The sequence below is a fragment of the Myxocyprinus asiaticus genome, chromosome 33, assembly GCF_019703515.2.
Source record: "Myxocyprinus asiaticus isolate MX2 ecotype Aquarium Trade chromosome 33, UBuf_Myxa_2, whole genome shotgun sequence".
NCBI classification, from domain to species: Eukaryota; Metazoa; Chordata; class Actinopteri; order Cypriniformes; family Catostomidae; genus Myxocyprinus; species Myxocyprinus asiaticus.
Genome location: NC_059376.1, coordinates 1,213,988 through 1,233,373, shown reverse-complemented (window position 1 = coordinate 1,233,373; position 19,386 = coordinate 1,213,988). Strand labels below are relative to the sequence as shown.

The following is a 19,386-nucleotide window of genomic DNA, read 5'->3' as shown; positions in this document are numbered from 1 at the left end:
TTTAATCATTTGTTTGAAGGTGCGTTCTTGTACAATTGCTGGTCGAGAGGGCTACGCTGTGATTCGAACGAGAGACCACCACTTGTCGTAGAAGTGGGTGGGCTCACGGTATGCGAACAGGGAAGGTGAAAATGAGAGTTAGCTCGTGCTGCGTTCGAAAGGGAGGGCTCACACTACGATTCAAACGGGAGACTGTTCTAAGAGAGAGAGGTTTAGCTCACGCGGTTTGAACGGGTAAGCCCAGCAAGCAGTCGAATGGGGAAGGTGAGAATGAGAGTTGGTTTGCACTGTGTTCGAAAGGGAGGGCTCACACTGCGATTCGAATGGGAGACTGCTCTATAACGAGAGAGCGCTCACGGCATTCGAACGGGTAAGCCCAGCAAGCAGTCGAACAGGGAAAGTGGGCACTAGTTGGTCATGCTGCGTTCGAAAGGGAGGGCTCACACTGCGAATCGAACGGGAGACTGCTCTATAGAGAGAGAGCGATCGCGGCATTCGAACGGGTAAGCCCAGCATGCAGTCGAACGGGGAGAATGAGAACGAGAGTTGGTTTGCGCTGCGTTCGAAAGGGAGGGCTCACACTGCGATTCGGATGGAAGACTGCTCTATAGAGAGAGAGCGATTGCGGCATTCGAACGGGTAAGCCCAGCATGCAGTCGAACGGGGGAGAATGAGAACGAGAGTTGGTTTGCGCTGCGTTCGAAAGGGAGGGCTCACACTGCGATTTGAACGGGAGACTGCTCTATAGAGCGAGCGCTCACGGCATTCGAACGGGTAAGCCCAGCAAGCAGTCGAACGTGAAGAATGAGAACGAGAGTTGGCTCGTGTTGTGTTCGAAAGGGAGGGCTCACACTGCGATTCGAACGGGAGACTGCTCCATAGAGAGAGCGCTCACGGCATTCGAACGGGTAAGCCCAGCAAGCAATCGAATGGGGAAAGTGAGAACGAAAGGAACGGGGCTTGTTTGCAGGGGTAGCCTCACTCAGTAGACTACACATAGATTGGGAAATATGTTCCTTTGAGAAGAGGAGGTGGTGACCGCTATCTCCTGTAATACTAGCTGCAGCTGCTGAGAAGCGAAGCCTTTTTTCTTCAGCGGGAGCATGGTAAAAAAGCTGCTGCGCCAGTAGAGTAAAGTGGGAGGCCTTCTGTGGGAGCGGAGTTTAAAGCACCGCGGTGGCAGTGGATTGAGTATTTGGGGGCATAGTGAAGGAGCTCCTGTGGGAGCGCTGCTGTGTTTCCATTGCTGTAGATGCACTTCTATGAAAGTATGGAACTTAGACATTGAGAGCGCCTGTGGAGAAAATATTAACAACTGTGTACACACAATTGGTATGGGTGGGGCACTGTTGCTGTGGTACCGAGTAGGGCACAAAAGACTTAATTAGATTTATTAACACCTGTAATGGAAGCAAAGGTTAATTTGTACATTTCGGTCAAGTGTTTCAAAACTTTTGACCGGTAGTGTGTATATATATATATATATATAAATATATATATATATATATATATATATATATATATATATATATATATATATATATATATAAAACATTTAAAGTGGTAGCCGTCAGTACTGTTAAAAAACAAAGAGCTGCTGTGGCAGCTTCTGTTGAATAACGAGACTGTTTGGATGGAAGAGCTGTTCTGGTGGAGCCGAATGCTTTGCAGGGAAGCTGCATCCGATGATCCGTCTGCCTGGGTCTGTTCATGGGGAAATGGGCGGGGCTGAATGCCGGAAAGACTCATGTCAGGAGAGTTGTCACAGGAAGCAGGTAAGCAGCGGCTTATATACTCCTGCTTGTGGGCTGTGATTTGTCAGATTAAAATTAACATGCTCCTCCCGAACCTCTGTTAATTAACTCCTTAAAACCAAAAAGTGTTAGTTTGTGCCCTGCTCTCCACTACTTTTAGTGTGGACGGACAAATCACTTGTTACTGGACACTTACAGTGCATCTGGAAAGTATTCACAGTGCTTCACTTTTTCCACATTTTGTTATGTTACAGCCTTATTCCAAAATGGAAATTTAATCCATTTTGGAATAAGGCTGTAACATAACAAAATGTGGAAAAAGTGAAGCGCTGTGAATACTTTCGGGATGCACTGTAGCGTCCGGTTAGGGCATGGAGTTACTAATTACACCTATGGTAACATTTTTAAATGTGTCACAATTGGTCACATGACACAAGATAACTAATTGTGTCTGGGGCCAATGATGCAACACTTCCAAAAGCGCCTTTTTTTTTTTTTATCCCCTTTTCTCCCAATTTGGAATGCCCAATTCCCACTACTTAGTAGGTCCTCATGGTGGCGCCGTTACTCCCCTCAATCCGGGTGGCGGAGGACAAGTCTCAGTTGCCTCCGCTTCTGAGACCGTCAATCCGCGCATCTTATCACATGACTTGTTGTGCATGACACCACGGAGACTCACAGCATGTGGAGGCTCATGCTACTCTCCGCGATCCACGCACAACTTACCACACACCCCACTGAGAGTGAGAACCACTAATCGTGACCACGAGGAGGTTACCCCATGTGACTATACCCTCCCTAGCAACGGGGGCCAATAAATATGCAAAACAATTGCATATTATCTCAGCAGTGATGTGACTGCAGTCCAAATTTACTTTTTTAATGTGGTTAAACAACTTAAAGTGCTTGATCAGATACTTTAAGGTTGTCAATACTGTCTAAAGAATGAATATTCCACAAAATATTTAATAAAATACATATTAAATGAACCCGGTTTTATACCTTTTTTTTTTTTTTTTAAGATTATACACTTAAAATACAAAAGAAAAATGATTTACCAATCCCTCTAAAACTCCCAGCAATATCTTTCAAACTCTTAATCATATATCGTCTTAAATTAGTGCTTAGAAAACATGAGATACTATATTTAATCTACTATATGAGCAGAATATCTCTTTAAGAAAATGGCCTTTTAAAAGATGCTAACCAATGCTAATATAATAAGCGAAGATGACATAAAATCGTAAAAAATGAGAAAATACTGAGAAAAAAATACCATTGTAAAAATAAATTCCACCCAAATGCCTGATTTAAACCTGCTGTAACGCGCGTGGTGATCATCACCTTCTGCAGGTGTGAACGGAATAAATATAAATATCGGTCAGATAACATTCATTGAACTTTAATATCCTCCAACATACTGAACATAAAGCAGTGAATCAGTAACTCACATGTGTTCCGGATGCTGCTGCCGCGTAAATCTCAAGTGTTGCTGGATTTGATAATGGAAGATGATGATGATGATAATGATGATTTAACCCGAGTGAAATACGAGAGCGGGCGGAAGAGGAGCAGCAGACCACCCGCAACACTCAATAAATATCGTCTTCATCTCTGCTGCGGCGTTCACAGTAAAATGCTCCTCTTTTTGCGCATTAGCAGTATCATTTCAAACCCGCCGCAACAAAACGCGGTGACTTATGTCTCACCTCGGCATCCCTGGAAATTCCTCCTCGTGGAAAGCGCTGCTGAATGTGCTCCTCCACGCCCATACACGGAGCACCTCTGGGATCAGCTCCGGTGACATGGAACATTCCAAACATTCCCGTTTTACTTTCCTCATTACAGGAAGAAATCAACACCCTTTACCTGACATCGCTATCAGGTTACTCCTTTGCTCTTTAATGGAATAGTTCCTTCCTTTCTTCCGTGGAAAACAAAAGAGGATATTTAGAAGAATTTCCAAGTTGCTCTTTAACATTGAATGAAAGCAGGCAGTGACATGGGGCTGTCAAGCTCCAAAAATAATCACCTTCAAGTTATCTTAACGATAGTTCATGCTGTTTGTGCACTATATTCTAAGTCTTCTGAAGCCATACGATAAATATTTGTGAGGAACTGCTGGAAATTTAAGCCATCATTCACTGATAATCATCTCTACAATCAGATAGGAACCAAGTGTGAAACAATGGCATTTGACATTTACAGTGTACATATACAGTGTTGGGTGTAATCTGATTAGTAACAGAAATCTAATTACTTTTTAAATCATTTTTTTCAAGATAGACTTAAATGAAGAATATTTCAGCTCTGTAGGTCCATACAATGCAAGTGAATGGTGACCAGAACTTTGAAGGTCCAAAAAGCACATAAAGGCAGCATAAAAGTAATCCATATGACTCCAGTGGTTTAATCCATGTCTTCTGAAGTGATATGATAGGTGTGGGTTAGAAACAGAACAATATTTAATACATTTTTTTGCTAGAAATTCTTCTCCCTGCCCAGTAGGGGGTGATATTCATGAAGAATGTGAATCACCAAAAACACAAAAGAAGAATGTGAAAGTTAAAGTGGAGATTGACTAAGCAGGGAGGAGAATTTATAGTTCAAAAAAAGCACTTAAATATTGATCTTATTTTTTTTATTTTTTTTATATATTTTTTTTAATTATTTTTTTTTTACCCACACCTATCATATCACTTCTGAAGATATGGATTAAACTACTGGAGTCTTTTGGTCTTATGGATGAATATGTTTTGCCTCCTTTATGTGCTTTTTGGACCTTCTGAGTTCTGGTCACCATTCACTTGCATTGTATGGACCTACAGAGCTGAAATATTCTTCCAAAACTCTTCATTTGTGTTCTGCAGAAGAAAGAAAGTTATACACATCTGTGATGACATGAGGGAGTGTAAATGATGAGAATTTTCATTTTTGGGTGAACTGTCCCTTTAAGTTCATTACTTTTAAATAGTTTCTGTGATAGCTAAAGGGATGTCCACCCCCTAAATAGTCAATGTAAGGGAGAAACAAATGTATGATTTGCTTTCGACAATGAACATGGAGGAAATATAGACATTATTTTGAATTAGTTGAGTAGAGAAACTATTATTTTTCCTATAAAAACTGTTTTAGAAAGTATCTTAAAAGTCAATAGTAATGTGATTACTTTTTGAAGAAGTAATCAGAAAAGTAATCATATTACTGTTTTAGAGAAGTAATTAGTAATTTGTAGTTGTTGTTTTTTTATTACTAAATTTGGATTACTTTCTTTGAGCAACACACACAACACTGTTGATGTCAAACATAGTGATGCACGTCTTGATGCTCCATAATTGCATTTATGCAAATTCAATTTATGCTAATGTGATTTAAGAAAATATTTCAATATACAGCTGTCACGTAGTGCATTTATTTATTTATATATTTATTTTTGGATTTCGCACCTGCTCACTATATGCTTTCACTGAATGGAAAAGAGCAGCTCGGGAATTCTGAAAAAATGACTCATGGAAGAATGAAAAATACAGGATAAGAATGACCTGAGGGAGAGTAAATGACAGTATTTTCATATTTAGGTGAACTTTTCCTTTAAACTCATAATTCAGCCGTGCAATGTGGGAAGAAAGAGGAATCACTGGAATGTTCCAAGGAACATTTGTAACATTTGAATGTTTCAAAGAGCATTCCAAAAGTTCTCTCATTCAAAAGAGCAAAAAGAAAAGAATGAATCTGATTAAGATTTGAACAGGAAATGTCTATATTTATAATCATATACACCATGTTTTACATGTTGTGTAGCATTTCAGAGTGACAGCGTTATTGAATTTCCGTCACGTGTAACACAATCCTCAGTTGGACAATAAACTGTTCAGCTCACATGGTTACAGTGAAATTTGAGTAATGCTGCTTTCTCTTCTCTACTAACACGATGTCTGCATTATCAAAGAAACAAGGTCCAGATGTATACAAATTGAATATATTTATAGCTAACTGTTTTTTTTTTTTTCAAGTCAAAGTTGTAAGAAAGTGAACACAATGCACAAAGTGTAAACGATTAAAGAGTAGAATATAGGCTACAAAAATACAATTCAGAGTTTAAAAGTAGCTCAACTGTGATGCCTTAATATGCTGTCTACATAGGTGGCTCATTGTGTAACATACCGAGATAATTTAAATAGTAGATGAGTGTAAACAATCTATAATAGATCATATACCATTCAAATAACGTGATCTAGTCCTATTTGTTGCTGCATCTGCTCCCTTCTCTAATTCGGCTGAGAAATCCTTCTGTTTTCCTCTCTCTGGTCTCTAGTGTAACTGAAGACTCAGACAGTGTCAGTGAGGAGAGCACAGCCCCAGTGTGACTGATGGAATTAAACAGAGTCACTGGAGTGCAGGTAGGTCAGACAGGTGCTTTAACCTGCTAGCATGAAAAGACAGTAAATATAAACAGCCGAGGACTGTTTCAAACCAATGGAAGTCTTCACTAGTATTTCTGTGGTTTCTTCTTTTTACTTAACATGACTCTTGAGTGGTCAGTTTGACAGGTGCAGTTCTAATCGCATGTCATTGACTAGCTCAACTGCTGCTTTTTTGATGTATTCATATTTTCTGTGATACTGTGCTCCTGCTCTTGGCCAATAGGAGGTTGTTATGTCAGTCAGGTAGTTGCACCCATATTATGTTCTGGGGAAATTAAAGTTTATCATGTTTTTAGACGGATCTGTTTGGGGATCATGGCCTATATGCCTCTTCAGATTAGAAGTAGACCTATATATCAGTTTTATTGATTAATCTGTGCCGATTGTTGCTTTTTGGAACTATTGTTATCAGCCCATAGCTGATGATAATTTTTTTATTTTTTTATTTTTTTATTTTGTAATTTCAAAATAAGAGTCCCCGGTATTTCAGGATTGTTATTACTTAAAAGTCCCATATTATGCACCAAATATTCATTTTTGTCTAGTTATTATTGGGATTTTGGTTGAATAATAAACTGCATCTGGGATTTTATTCATTTTGGATTCTTTGTCTGTGTCCATCATAGTAAGGAAAGAATAAAATATTTTTTTGCCATTCCATAAATACATTTTTAAAAACAATTGACCTATTAATTGATTATCAGCCTATTTGACCTATTAATTGATTACCTTTCCCATCACCTTAGTTATCGGTATTGGCAAAATCCACTATTGGTTGACCTCTACTTCACATAGCTCTCGATATATATTAGCACTTACAGCAAAAACATTAGAGACAGCCCTGAAATAAGATGGGGATTTTTATGCATGCATATTTGCAAACACACATTTTATTTTATTTAAATAATTACATTTTATTTTATTACCACTTTAATTTATTTTTAGTGGTGTTTACTAAGGTAAACCTAACTATTATTGTTGTGCATGCTAAATATAAAAACGGGCAAGGAAAAAAATCCCTGGGACTGAAGGATGGAGCCGAGAAAGGGGTCAGTGTTTGGTAGTAGATGCAGTAACTACACCAATTAAAGGCAGATTTCTACATTGACAGTCACAACATATAAATCACAAAGCATTTAACATTGGGACGTGTGTGTTGTTATGGTGTAAATCAGTGTCGTCATGACATTAAAGGGACAGTTCATCCAAAAATGAAAATTCTCTCATCATTTAGTCACCCTCATGCCATCCCAGATGTGTATGACTGTCTTTCTTCTGCAGAACACAAATGAAGATTTCTAGAAGAATTTCTCTTTTGGTCCATATAATGTAAATGAACGGGTGGCAACATTTTTAAGCTCCAAAAATCACATAAGTCAGCATAAAAGTAATCCAAACAACTCCAGTGGTTAAATCAACATCTCCAGAAGCGATATGATAGGTGTGGGTGAGAAACAGAACACTTTCACATTCTTCTACTTGTGTTTTTGGTGATTCACATTCTTAATGCATATCGCCCCCTACTGGGCAGGGAGAAGAAATCTAGCAAAAATGGACTTAAATATTTATCTGTTTCTCACCCACAGCTATCATATCACTTCTGAAGACATGGATTAAACCACTGGAGTCATATAAATTACTTTTATGGTGCTTTAATGTGCTTTTTGGTGCTTCAAAGTTCTGGTCACCATTCACTTGCATTGTGAGGATCTACAGAGCTGAAATATTCTTCTAAAAATCTTCATTTGTGTTCTGCAGATGAAAGAAAGTCATACGCATCTGGGATGGCATAAGGGAGAGTAAATTATGAGAATTTTCATTTTTGGATGAACTATTCCTTTAAGTGTGTTCGACATCAGCTGTGCTTAGCCTTCAGATTGGTGAGTTTGCCAGTTGCATTTGTTGTAGGAGTTGAAAAGGAGCTGTCAAATCGGACACTTTGTGCTTCCCATAGTGTGCTGAAGATTTCTTTATTGCAGATAAAGTGGATGCGATAGAAATTCAGATAGACAGATGGTTGAATTTTATATGATTTCTACAACCAAACTCTATTCATTTGAAGAGGTCACATGCTGCTAATAAAGTTGCCTGTGTGTACAAGAAGAAAGTCTGAGAAAAGCCTAAATTATTTTAATACCAATAAAGGAGTCAGAATTTTTTTATCATTTAAAAAAATATATATAAACATGATATATATGATTGCGACTGCATGAAAAGACATTTTATTAGGGATGGGCATTTCGAGTAATGTTGTAGTTGAGTACTCTCAACACATTAAAAATGAGATACTTGAAATTTAGAATTTAAGTTCAGCCTTCAGCCTTTGAACCTGTTTTTCTTATGAAAAAATAAGCACTACACATAAAACAACTAACTAAACTGTAGTGAAACAAGTCATGCATTCCACTAGGAACCTCAACCTACAACCTACTATTATTGATATACGTACATAGATGCCTCATTCGGCTATTTCGGATACGTCAACCGCAGCGCCATATTAAAACGGTCAACAAGGAGGGCTGTTTGAATGCAAGTGAATGGAGAAGCCTCAGACCGTTGCATAAACTGCTTTTGTGTGGAAACAGTTCATTATGTAATAAAATGACAGAATGGGTGCTAATTTTCAGTATGTTTGCCATGATGTATTCATTTGTAGAGGACTTTATTTGCAGTCTGCTACAGGGGGAAAAAACCTGTTTTAGAAATCAGAAATTTTTAGATCATCTAAAATATTGCCCAATGTTTATGGAAAATCAGATAATCTGAAAGTTGGCTGGAAAAGACTCCAGACATTTTTTTTTAATAGCATTTTTCATGTTAGAACCTGCAAGTCAATAGAATTAACACTTGGACCCCATCAACATTTTAGCACAGTTTGTGTACTTTTTATTGAGTGGAAAATAAATCATCTCTTCCGTCCTGGTCAATTATAGACTTTAATATAGTAGTCGTCATTAATAATTCTCAGTCAAGAAACCTGCACAAAGTGCCTATTTCTCTGTCAACCAATCCATGTGAAATAGAAATTTGCTGTAAGTTTTGGTGTTTTAGATGTTCCTCGTATACAAATATGATTGTTTTCATCAGATTGTCTGTGAGAATTATGCCCTCAAAACAGTGCTGCTGGATTTGTTTAACATAATTCAGTAGTGTGGAGAGAGACGGAAGAAAAGTCCTTGCCAGCGTTTCTCTGGTGCTGATGCGTGATGTCATGAGAATACCATCGCTTACAATATAAAGACAGCACATCTTTTGTCTTCTCTTATACAAGTGGCCACCGGACAGTTTCAACTACATAATAGTGGGGGGCCATGTCCCCCCTGTCCCCCCGGGAATTGTGCCAGTGCTTATCAATATATGTTATGTAATGTGTGTCTGGCTGTACTGGAGTGAATAGATCTTTCCAGTTGTTATGATGAACTATTGTTGTCGCTAACTGCTGTCTGTCTGTACTGAGACTCAAATAACAATAGTGTGTGTGTGTGTGTGTGTGTGTGTGTGTGTGTGTGTGTGTGCACTTTGAGTTTGCTGTGATGTTGAGTTAGGACGCAGATTGTGTTGTTGAGTGGTCAAAAAAAAATTCTCTATGTTTGTGTGTATGTGTAAGTCTTGTAACTAAAAGCTCTGTAGAGAATCATGGAAATGTAATTTCCCTACAGTGGGTCGATCAGACTCTGGACCACTGCCATTATGACATCAAAAGAGAGAGAGAGAGAGAGAGAGTGTGAGAGAGACAGCTCTTATGAATGGACTGTCAACAGTGAAATACTGATACAGTAGGAAAGAAGGGAGGGAGGATGATAGAATGAAAAAAGATTAAAAGGGGGAAAATGAGAAACAAAAAAGGAACAAATGAAAAAAGAAGGGAAAAGGAAAGAAAAGAAAGAAAAAGGATGAAATGAAAAAAGAAATAGGTAGTTTATTGTGTGGTGTTCCAATAATAATAATAAATATAGCTGCGAGCAGCAATTAACGGGGTTCAAGCGGTTTAAGGCCTTTAAGCACATGTGTAAAAAGGTATTATGTTTTATTTAGCTAGCATGTAACCACCTAGATCATAGATGGAATAGACCATTTACAACCAATACAGGCAATTTACTAAGGAAATACATGGTTTTTAAAGCTCATAGCGCCACCTATGGTCCGATCTCCATAAAAGTCTGCATGCTTGTTTAGAATCATATGTCGCATGTGCTCAGCTAATTTCGTGAAGTTCTGAGTTTTTGTTTAGGAATTATGGGCTTATTTGTACACTTGACCACAGCCATTTTCTAAATGACACTGTTATAGCTACTAAAGGGTATCTCTCAGATTGATCACAGACCTCTAAGGCCAGGAGTTGAACAGGCCCACCAAGTTTTGTGCCGATCGGCCTCCGTTAACCTTGTCTAATAGGTGCTCAAAAGTCATTGGCCGATGGCGGCCATGGTTTTTGAGATACGCCAATGTCCTCATAGACAGTCATGGCACCTTGGACAAAGACACTGCATGCCGATTTTCAACTCAATCAGACTAATGGTTGCGTAGTTAGAGCTGTTTTCATGTTGTTTTCCTGTTACAGCGCCACCAAGTGGCTAAACTCCCATTAGCGACCGTGAGTCGGAATTTAAACCTTTTTTTGATAGCTGTTGATAATCAGACTCCAGAGTATATTTGTGCACTGGTTTGGTTCCAATCGGGTGAAAAACCTAGGACTAGTTCGCAAAAGTAGGTTTTAAACATTATCTGAAATATGTACCTAACAGTTTGACAGACACCAATGCTTCTTGAGGCAAAGTTGTTTAGAATGAGAAGAGCTATCAGGTGATATATATTACTTGTGTTTTTTCACAACACTGCATTATATACAACCATTAACACCTACAAAAATCATGATAGCACCACCTAGTGGCCTATTTTTTAAAAACTTTGTGCAACCCTCTCAGGCCAAGAATCAAATAGGTCCATCAAGTTTCGTTCCGATCGGTCATTGTTAACCTTGTGTAATAGCTGCTGAAATATGATTGGCCAATGGCGGCCATGTTTTTCAACATAAGTGAATGTCCATATAGACAATGATGGCAGCTGAGACAAAGACAATGTATGCACATTTTGAAATCAATAAGATTAATGGTTTCATAGTTACAGCCAATTTCATGTTTTTTTGTTATTATAGCAACACCATGTGGCAAAACCGCTAAGCGCTTGAACCCCTAATTATAAAAATCTTAACAATTACAATAGGGTTTCAGCGCTAAGCGTTTGAACCCCTAATAATAATAATAATAATAATAAAAATCTTAACAATTACAATAGGGTTTCAGCGCTAAATGCTTGAACCCCTAAGAATAATTATAAAAATCGTAACAATTACAATACGGTTTCAGTGCTAAGCGCTTGAACCCCTAATAATAAAAATCTTAACAATTACAATAGGGTTTCAGCGCTAAATGCTTGAACCCCTAATAATTATTACAAAAATCTTAACAATTACAATACGGTTTCAGCGCTAAGCGCTTGAACCCCTAATAATAAAAATCTTAACAATTACAATAGGGTTTCAGCGCTAAGTGTTTGGAACCCCCCCCCCCCCCAAAACAAAAAAAAAACACTTACAGCACCTTTATGGCTGTGATTTCCAGAATAAAGTAAATGTATAATATTCTATAATATTTCAGTAATAATAAATATAATTTTTAACATTGATAAGTAGTTAGCTTCTCTCTCCCTGTTTCTGTCTTCAGGTGTCTCCCAGTCTCCACCTGTCACCTGCCCCTCTCAACATGAATCACTATGCTAATAAGAAGAGCGCAGCAGAGAGCATGCTGGACATCGCTCTGCTCATGGCGAATGCTTCTCAACTGAAGGCCGTGCTGGAGCAGGGGCCCGACTTCAGCTTTTACACCTCTCTCATCACCCTCATCAGTCTGTCTCTCTGTCTACAAGTGCTCGTGGGGATCCTGCTCATATTCATAGGTGAACAAGAACACACACACAAACAGAGTTGGTGATGTTTGTCAAGATGGTGGCTCAAGTAAACACAGCATCTCATCCATAGCCTGTCAGTTGGGTTATTTCTGTTCTAAAATAAACATTTATTTTCTGGGCTTTTCTTAATCAGGAGTTTGGAAGTTGTCTTAACTCTTCAGTTCATTTACAGTTGAATTTATTCCACTCAATGTCCTCATTTAAATTTTGCATATGTTTACTGTTGCTTTAATGTCACTTCAACTTCACTGGCTCCTGGAATCTGCTGGAATTAAATTCAAGACACAGCTTCAACAACTAACATCCCAACCACATTCAAACGAAGCCTCAAGACTCACCCAATTTATATCTAACATCTGAACACCGAAGCCATGTAAAATATTTTACACATGTCAATACCACTGTTGTTTATTGTGTGTTCAGTATATGAAGACCTCAACTGCACATGAAGAATAACCGAATAGTGATTTTGGTATTCGAATATAGTTAACCTATTCGAATAATGTTGACCATCCGTGCACATCCATAGAAAATAAAGGCCTGTTGTTCTAAAACGGCAGAATCTGACAAGAATCAAAGAAGATATTAAATAAAGTGCCATTTTTGTTTCAATTTTTCTATCCATGTTCAGATATGAACTGTAGTGGAAATCATTGGCGGCGACAGGGGCGGGCTTCTGGGGCTTAAGCCCTGAAACTTTTTTATCATCTTGTAGGGATGTAAAAAGTGCCAGTTCTTTAGGATAAAGTCAACACTAAAACATATTTCAGTGTTAAGTAATAAATATATAGTGTCGGTAATACAAAATACTGACTTGGTTCGGGACATATTTGGCATATTGGCAACTGCTTTCCAGCACTCATTTGCACGCACGCAAGAAGAGCCCTCGCAGCTTGCAAATGCATCTGTGTGTGAACGGTCAAAATGCCTGTCATGGTTTGATATTGGAAACTGATTTGGCTTGGTGCAGATGCAGTAAGTACCAAATATACAGTTGTGCTCAAAAGTTTGCATAGCCTTGGAGAATTGGTAATATATGTACCATTTTTAAAGAAAACATGAGTGAGCAGGCAAAACACATTTCTTTTATTTCTTATGGGATTCACATTCAACTGTAGGTCATAAAACAAAACATGGCAACAAAGAAAAAAATGAAATGACCTCTGTTCAAATGTCTGCATACCCTTAGTTCTTAATACTGTGTATTGCCCCCTTAAGCATCAATGACAGCGTGCAGTCTTTTGTAATAGTTGTCTATGAGGCCCCAAATTCTTGCAGGTGGTATAGCTGCCCATTTGTCTTGGCAAAATGCCTCCAGGTCACACGTTTGAGATCTCCCCAGAGTGGCCCGATGATATTAAGGTCAGGAGACTGTGATGGCCACTCCAGAACCTTCACCTTTTTCTGCTGTAACTGGAGGGTCAACTTGGCCTTGTGCTTAGGGTCATTGTCATGCTGGAAAGTACAAGAGTGTCCCATGTGCAGCTTTCATGCAGAAGAATGCAAATTGTCTGCCAGTATTCTCTGATAACATGCTGCATTCATCTTGCCATCAATTTTCCCCGTGCCTTTAGAGCTCACACACCCCCAAAACATCAGTGAGCCACCACCATGCTTCACAGTGGGGATGGTATTCTTTTCACTATAGGCCTTGTTGACCCCTCTTCAAACATAGCACTCATGGTTGTGACCATAAAGCTCTATTTTGGTCTCGTCACTCCAAATTACAGTGTGCCAGAAGCTGTGAGGCGTGTCAAGGTGTTGTCGGGCATATTGTAACCAGGCTTTTTTGTGGCATTGGCGCAGTAAAGGCTTCTTTCTGGCAACTCGACCAAGCAGCTCATTTTTGTTCAAGTATCATCATATTGTGCTCCTTGAAACAACCACACCGTCTTTTTCCAGAGCAGCCTGTATTTCTCCTGAGGTTACCTGTGGGTTTTTCTTTGTATCCTGAACAATTCTTCTGGTAGTTGTGGCTGAAATCTTTCTTGGTCTACCTGACCTTGGCTGGTATCAAGAGATCCCTGAATTTTCCACTTCTTAATAAATGATTGAACAGTACTGACTGGCATTTTCAAGGCTTTGGATATCTTTTTATATCCTTTTCCATCTTTATAAAGTTCCATTACCTTGTTATGCAGGTCTTTTGACAGTTCTTTTCTGCTCCCCATGGCTCATTATCTAGCATGCTCAGTGCATCCACGTGAGAGCTAACACACACATTGACTATTTATACACAGACACTAATTGCAATTTGAAAAGCCACAGGTGTGGGAAATTAACCTTTAATTGCCATTTAAACCTGTGTGTGTCACCTTGTGTGTCTTTAACAAGGCCAAACATTCAAGAGTATGTAAACTTTTGATCAGGGCCATTTGGGTGATTTCTGTTATCATTATGATTTAAAAAGGAGCCAAACAACTATGTGATAATAAATGGCTTCATATGATCACTATCCTTAAATAAAAGTTTTTTTTGCTTGATCAGTCATATTTTCAAAATCAATGCCAAAATTTCACAATTTCTGCCAGGGTATGCAAACTTTTGAGCACAACTGTAGATACGTATATAACCTTGAAAACAAAGAGGTTCAGAGGCGCTCTTTCAGTCCATATAAAGAACTGAGAGTTTACAGCTCTGCTTCAGGAACTCTCTGCAAACCTGAATTTGAATTTGGGATTAGAGGAGCAGCACATGACAATGACATCACAATGACGCCCCCCCTTCCCCTTACTGACCCATTCAGCAGAACCTTTCTCTCTCTCTCTCTCTCTCTCTCTCTCTCTCTCCCCCTTTTATCTCATTCTCAGAGCTTCTATTCTGTACCTGCTGACCTCAGTCCCCCCCACCCCCCCATCTGAAGCAGTCAAACGTGATGTGAGAGTTTTCACTCTCTCTCTGTGAGCAGAAAGGGAGACACATACAGTCTTTAAATCACCAACATAGTGATCCTGCTCACATCCACAATAACTGTTCAAATTCAGTGTTTAAAAATTATGTTTTATAGTGGAATTCCTGGTGGAGAACTACACTACCCATGATCCTAAAGAGAAAGATCCACCAATCAGAGAATCACAGCCAACAAAGCCCACCAAAAGAGCTCTACAGCTCCGCCCACTCCCTTGAAGCATTGTGAATTATGCGACTGAGTCACATCCCTACACTATTAAATTACTGTTATATTTCTGTGTATCTGAATACTTTGCTGTAAACTTAAAAATATATTGTTTTTGTACTTATAACCACTAAACAACTTTAAATCAATAGTTTTATATTTCCATACTGTTTTGAAATTTGATTACGTCATTCACAATTCTTCATTGGATTGTAGTTCATTCCTTTATTAAAGACGTTAAGTACACAGTCTTGTTTCTTTGTTTTTTGTCAGATTTTTTCATACTTTTTTTTGCTTCAAATCAAAGTTTGTAATGTTGTGATTCACCTCAGAGCTGGTTGGTTTGGTTCATGGTGCACATATCCGTTTAAAGCTCGTTGAAACCAGATTAAACAGCCCCGACATTCTAAACAGCAGAGACGAGGTAAACAGGAAAACATCGTGTTATTCACAATGGTAATTACATTCTTTTAAATCCACACATCACCATTCTAACTGTAGAAACTATATTGTTTTTACATAAATATTGTATATATTTATAATAAATGCTACTGTGATTATAATTAGGGCCCAAGAACTGAAAGTGCAAAGGCCCCATTGTTCTTCTAAGGATTATTATTATTATTATTCTTTTCAAGGTTTTGGGTACTTTAGGGGTACTTCACATGCTTAAAACTCATGAAATTCTGCACACACATCAGTGTTGTCTGCCAACAGGCTGGGCAAAAGTTGTAGGGGGGACGTTTGGGGGTGGGAGGCTCTGTAGCACCCCCTTTTTCACCTACAGTCACCAAAATTGGTACATATATAGTTCTCATCAAACCAGACAACTTTCATAATTACAGTCATTAACTCCGCCCAACAGGAAGTCGGCCATTTTGGATTTCTAAAAAATTGCATGCTCTGTACTTTTAAAAACTCCTCATAGGGGATTCATGAGACTGTCACCAAATTTCGGCAACATTATGCCAAGACGGGCCTGGGTAGCTCAGTGGTAAAGACACTGGCTATCACCCCTGGAGTTCGCTAGTTCAAATCCCAGGGTATGCTGAGTGACTCCAGCCAGGTCCCCTAAGCAACCAAATTGGACCGGTTGCTAGGGAGGGTAGAGTCACATGGGGTAACCTCCTTGTGGTAGCTATAATGTGGTTTGTTCTTGGTGGGGCACGTGGTGAGTTGAGTGTGGATGCTGCAGTGGATGGCATGAAGCCTCCACACCTGCTATGTCTCTGTGGCAACATGCTCAACAAGCCACGTGATAAGATGCACAGGTTGATGTCTCAGACATGGAGGCAGCTGGGATTTGTCCTCCACCACCCAGATTGAGGTGAATCACTACATGACCATGAGGACTTAAAAAGCACATTGGGAATTCCAAATTTAAAAAAAATAAAAAAGAAAACATTATGCCAAGACATTGAAGATGCTAAATTGCAAATTGATTTTTTATATTTTGAACAGTTGCCATGGTGAGGCAGTAAATTAATGGTGAAAAATGTGCAACAGGAAGTGTCTCATATCTTCTGCGTGCATTGTGTGATTTAGATCAAAATTGAGAGGTATGTTTAGTCTTGGGGGCTGATCACATGGATGTGGTTATTGTGGGTCACGGTCATAGCGCCACCACCACAGACTTTAAAATAGTCTTATATTTACCTGAATTACTTCAAAATTGTTTAGAATAATGTTAGGACACCGCTGATGTAAAATTGTGAAGGGATTCTTGATATCTTAAATCGTGTTGCCATGGCAATGCATTAAATGTTATTATTCTTTTCTTTGTAGATTCATGTTTTTGAGGCACTTGTCTTGCTTTCCTCAACAAAATGCATGTGTCCCATCATGCATTGTTTTCCGAAAGCCACCGGGTGGAAATGGACCCATGGTGCTTGGGCCCATCATCACTGCTTGCAGCTATATTTATTAATAAATATTGTATATTAGGGGAATATAAGTCCCTTTTATGGCAGTTGTTTTTATACTTCATGGATATTGTTTTTTATTACAAATTCCATAGTTTGTTTTTTAGAAACCATAATTACATCTGCTAATGAGGAGCATGGTTTTACCTGTGTTTACCATAATCTTACTTATTATACCACAGTTAAACTCTGGATACTCTGCAAGAACTATGGTAAATGTTCATAAGGGTAAGTACAACAGAGAATTTAACAAGAGCTTTAAAGCCATGACTCCCGTGAATTAAGGATGAAGCTATGAGTTTTCTCCTCTATGTTCAGTTCTAATTAACTTCAATGGAAGAAGTTAATTTAATAATTAAGATCCTGATGAAAGAGAAACAACTGTCAGAATGTTAATAAATTAGATGTTCATTTACTTTTTACAGATTTTATTGTTGTTAATATCAGTAAATTCACATCTGCCTCGCAACTGAATGCTTTACTGTCAGATGTGCTTTTCTATGTGACAAAAAATGCAATATTAATAATATTTACTGCATTTGTGGTTTAATAATAATATCGCTGTTATTACTGGACCCTCTGCCCTGGTTGGAGAGTGAAACGATCATGTGGGCTGGTTGAGCTGAATATTTCCAGGGCTGATTTTATGTCCCAGTCTGACAGTGTGTGTTTTTATTGTAGTGAAGTGGAATCTGAATGATGAGCAGAAACACCTGCGTCTGAACGTCTTGGAGAACATCACAACAGGTTGCGTCTTCATCATCGTCGTCATTAATGTCTTCATCACTGCTTTTGGAGTTCAGAGGCCCAATCCAGGCGTGTGACATCAGCACACACAGACAGGTATGTTACTACACACACACACACACACACACACACACACACATTCTAATACTGTGATAAACACTCCTCACTTCAGAAGATATATTCTGCAGCATAGCAATATGGGGACTATTGCGCAGTTTGTGTTCGGGCAAACACATGGTGGTGCCGTGTACTAGTATCTGTCAGTTTTAAAACAATGTGCCAGTCATGGTAGATGCCATATTTTATTTTACGCAAAAGAAAAACTATAAGCCATATGAATTCAGTCTGTTCAAGACATTGTCCTGTCATATTGTCTTAGGTCACATCGGTTTTTCATAAGCTTTTTTTAAAAGACATTTTTCAACATTTCATTGACTGAACGACGGCACAGAGGCCCACAGCAGTACAGCTACTGAACTGACTGGGCGTCCCTCACAGCCTCATTTTCATTTGCGGCAATTAAATATGGCATCTACTCTGACTGAGGTCCATAGACTCAGAGAGAGAAAAGAAAAGCCAATAGACAACATATCCATCTTGTTTATGAAAAATTCAATTTATGTTACATAAAATAACAAGGCTTTATCCTCCATGTCGCACATAAACGATGCCCTGTGGTGATGATGTAGATATATGAATATCAATATTATAATGTTTCAAATAGCACTAAAATAGACAAGTCATATAACAAATGAAAATTCTTGTTCTCAGGAATCTGACTACGCATTCCTAAGAACATATTTTTATTTTATTTTTCTATTTTTATTTTTTGCTGTTACGCCTCAGTTCGAATTATCAAAAGAATCACAAAGTGAAATTTGAATGTCTCATGTCTGCTCTGATCACTGCTTCTGTAAGTCTCAATGAGCCACAAACCCTATATCAGCTCTTACTTTAGGTTGTTTTCTTCAAAATGAGCCATTTTCATCTTGTCTATGAACTTGCTTGGGTGAATAATCCAATGTTATGTCTCAGATGTCCAGAACAAAATATGCAGCCCAGCAGAAAACGCATGATAACAAATCATTGGCAAAATAAGTTCTCGCCTATCAAAGATGAAGTTTTATAGTGAGGATCTCAGCTTTCCAACGTCAACTAGCTTAAGCTTGTAGTCCACTCAGAGGCCGAGATCTTTGACGAAACAGTGGGGAAGGAGTGTGTGATCATAAAATAGACTGAATGTCTATGAACGAGCACATGGCGAGTGTTCAGCTGCGTTAGAGCGCCACCTGCATTTCACATCTGTATATTGTGATGGAAGGTGATAGAGGAACATTTCTTTTTCCTGGTACTTGCTGCCGTCTAGTGGAATGAACGAACTCTTAACAGGGACACAGAGCAAACAGAGCCTGAATCACAGGCTCTCAAAGACAGGATAAAATAAAGAAAGGGGTTTC

General features: G+C 38.7%; 2 protein-coding genes across 2 annotated transcripts in view; one reads left to right on the top strand and one right to left on the bottom strand.

The window, feature by feature from the left end:
- The window catches only part of LOC127424035 (serine/threonine-protein kinase WNK2-like), a 119,049-nt gene extending 115,684 nt beyond the window's left edge, over positions 1 to 3,365 (bottom strand). Inside the window, exon 1 of the mRNA XM_051668818.1 lies at positions 3,206 to 3,365. The gene's annotated coding sequence lies outside the window, so the exon portion shown is untranslated. The remainder of the gene's footprint in view (positions 1 to 3,205) is intronic.
- Positions 3,366 to 5,211: 1,846 nt separating this feature from the next.
- Positions 5,212 to 18,019, top strand: LOC127424503 (ninjurin-1-like). Its single transcript, XM_051669788.1, has 3 exons — positions 5,212 to 5,281; positions 11,930 to 12,133; positions 17,864 to 18,019. Exons 1-3 carry the CDS (start codon positions 5,212 to 5,214, stop codon positions 18,004 to 18,006), a joined length of 417 nt encoding a protein of 138 aa, XP_051525748.1. The 3' UTR covers positions 18,007 to 18,019.
- The last annotated feature ends 1,367 nt before the right edge of the window (positions 18,020 to 19,386 follow it).

What these genes read in the sequence shown, in the direction of transcription:
- LOC127424503 (XM_051669788.1), top strand. Translation starts at nt 5,212, where the DNA reads ATGCTTTCACTGAATGGAAAAGAGCAGCTCGGGAATTCTGAAAAAATG. An exon ending in TCATGGAAGAATGAAAAATA is followed by an intron (nt 5,282 to 11,929) that starts CAGGATAAGAAT and finishes ACCTGTCACCTG; the next exon opens with CCCCTCTCAACATGAATCAC. An exon ending in GATCCTGCTCATATTCATAG is followed by an intron (nt 12,134 to 17,863) that starts GTGAACAAGAAC and finishes TTTTTATTGTAG; the next exon opens with TGAAGTGGAATCTGAATGAT.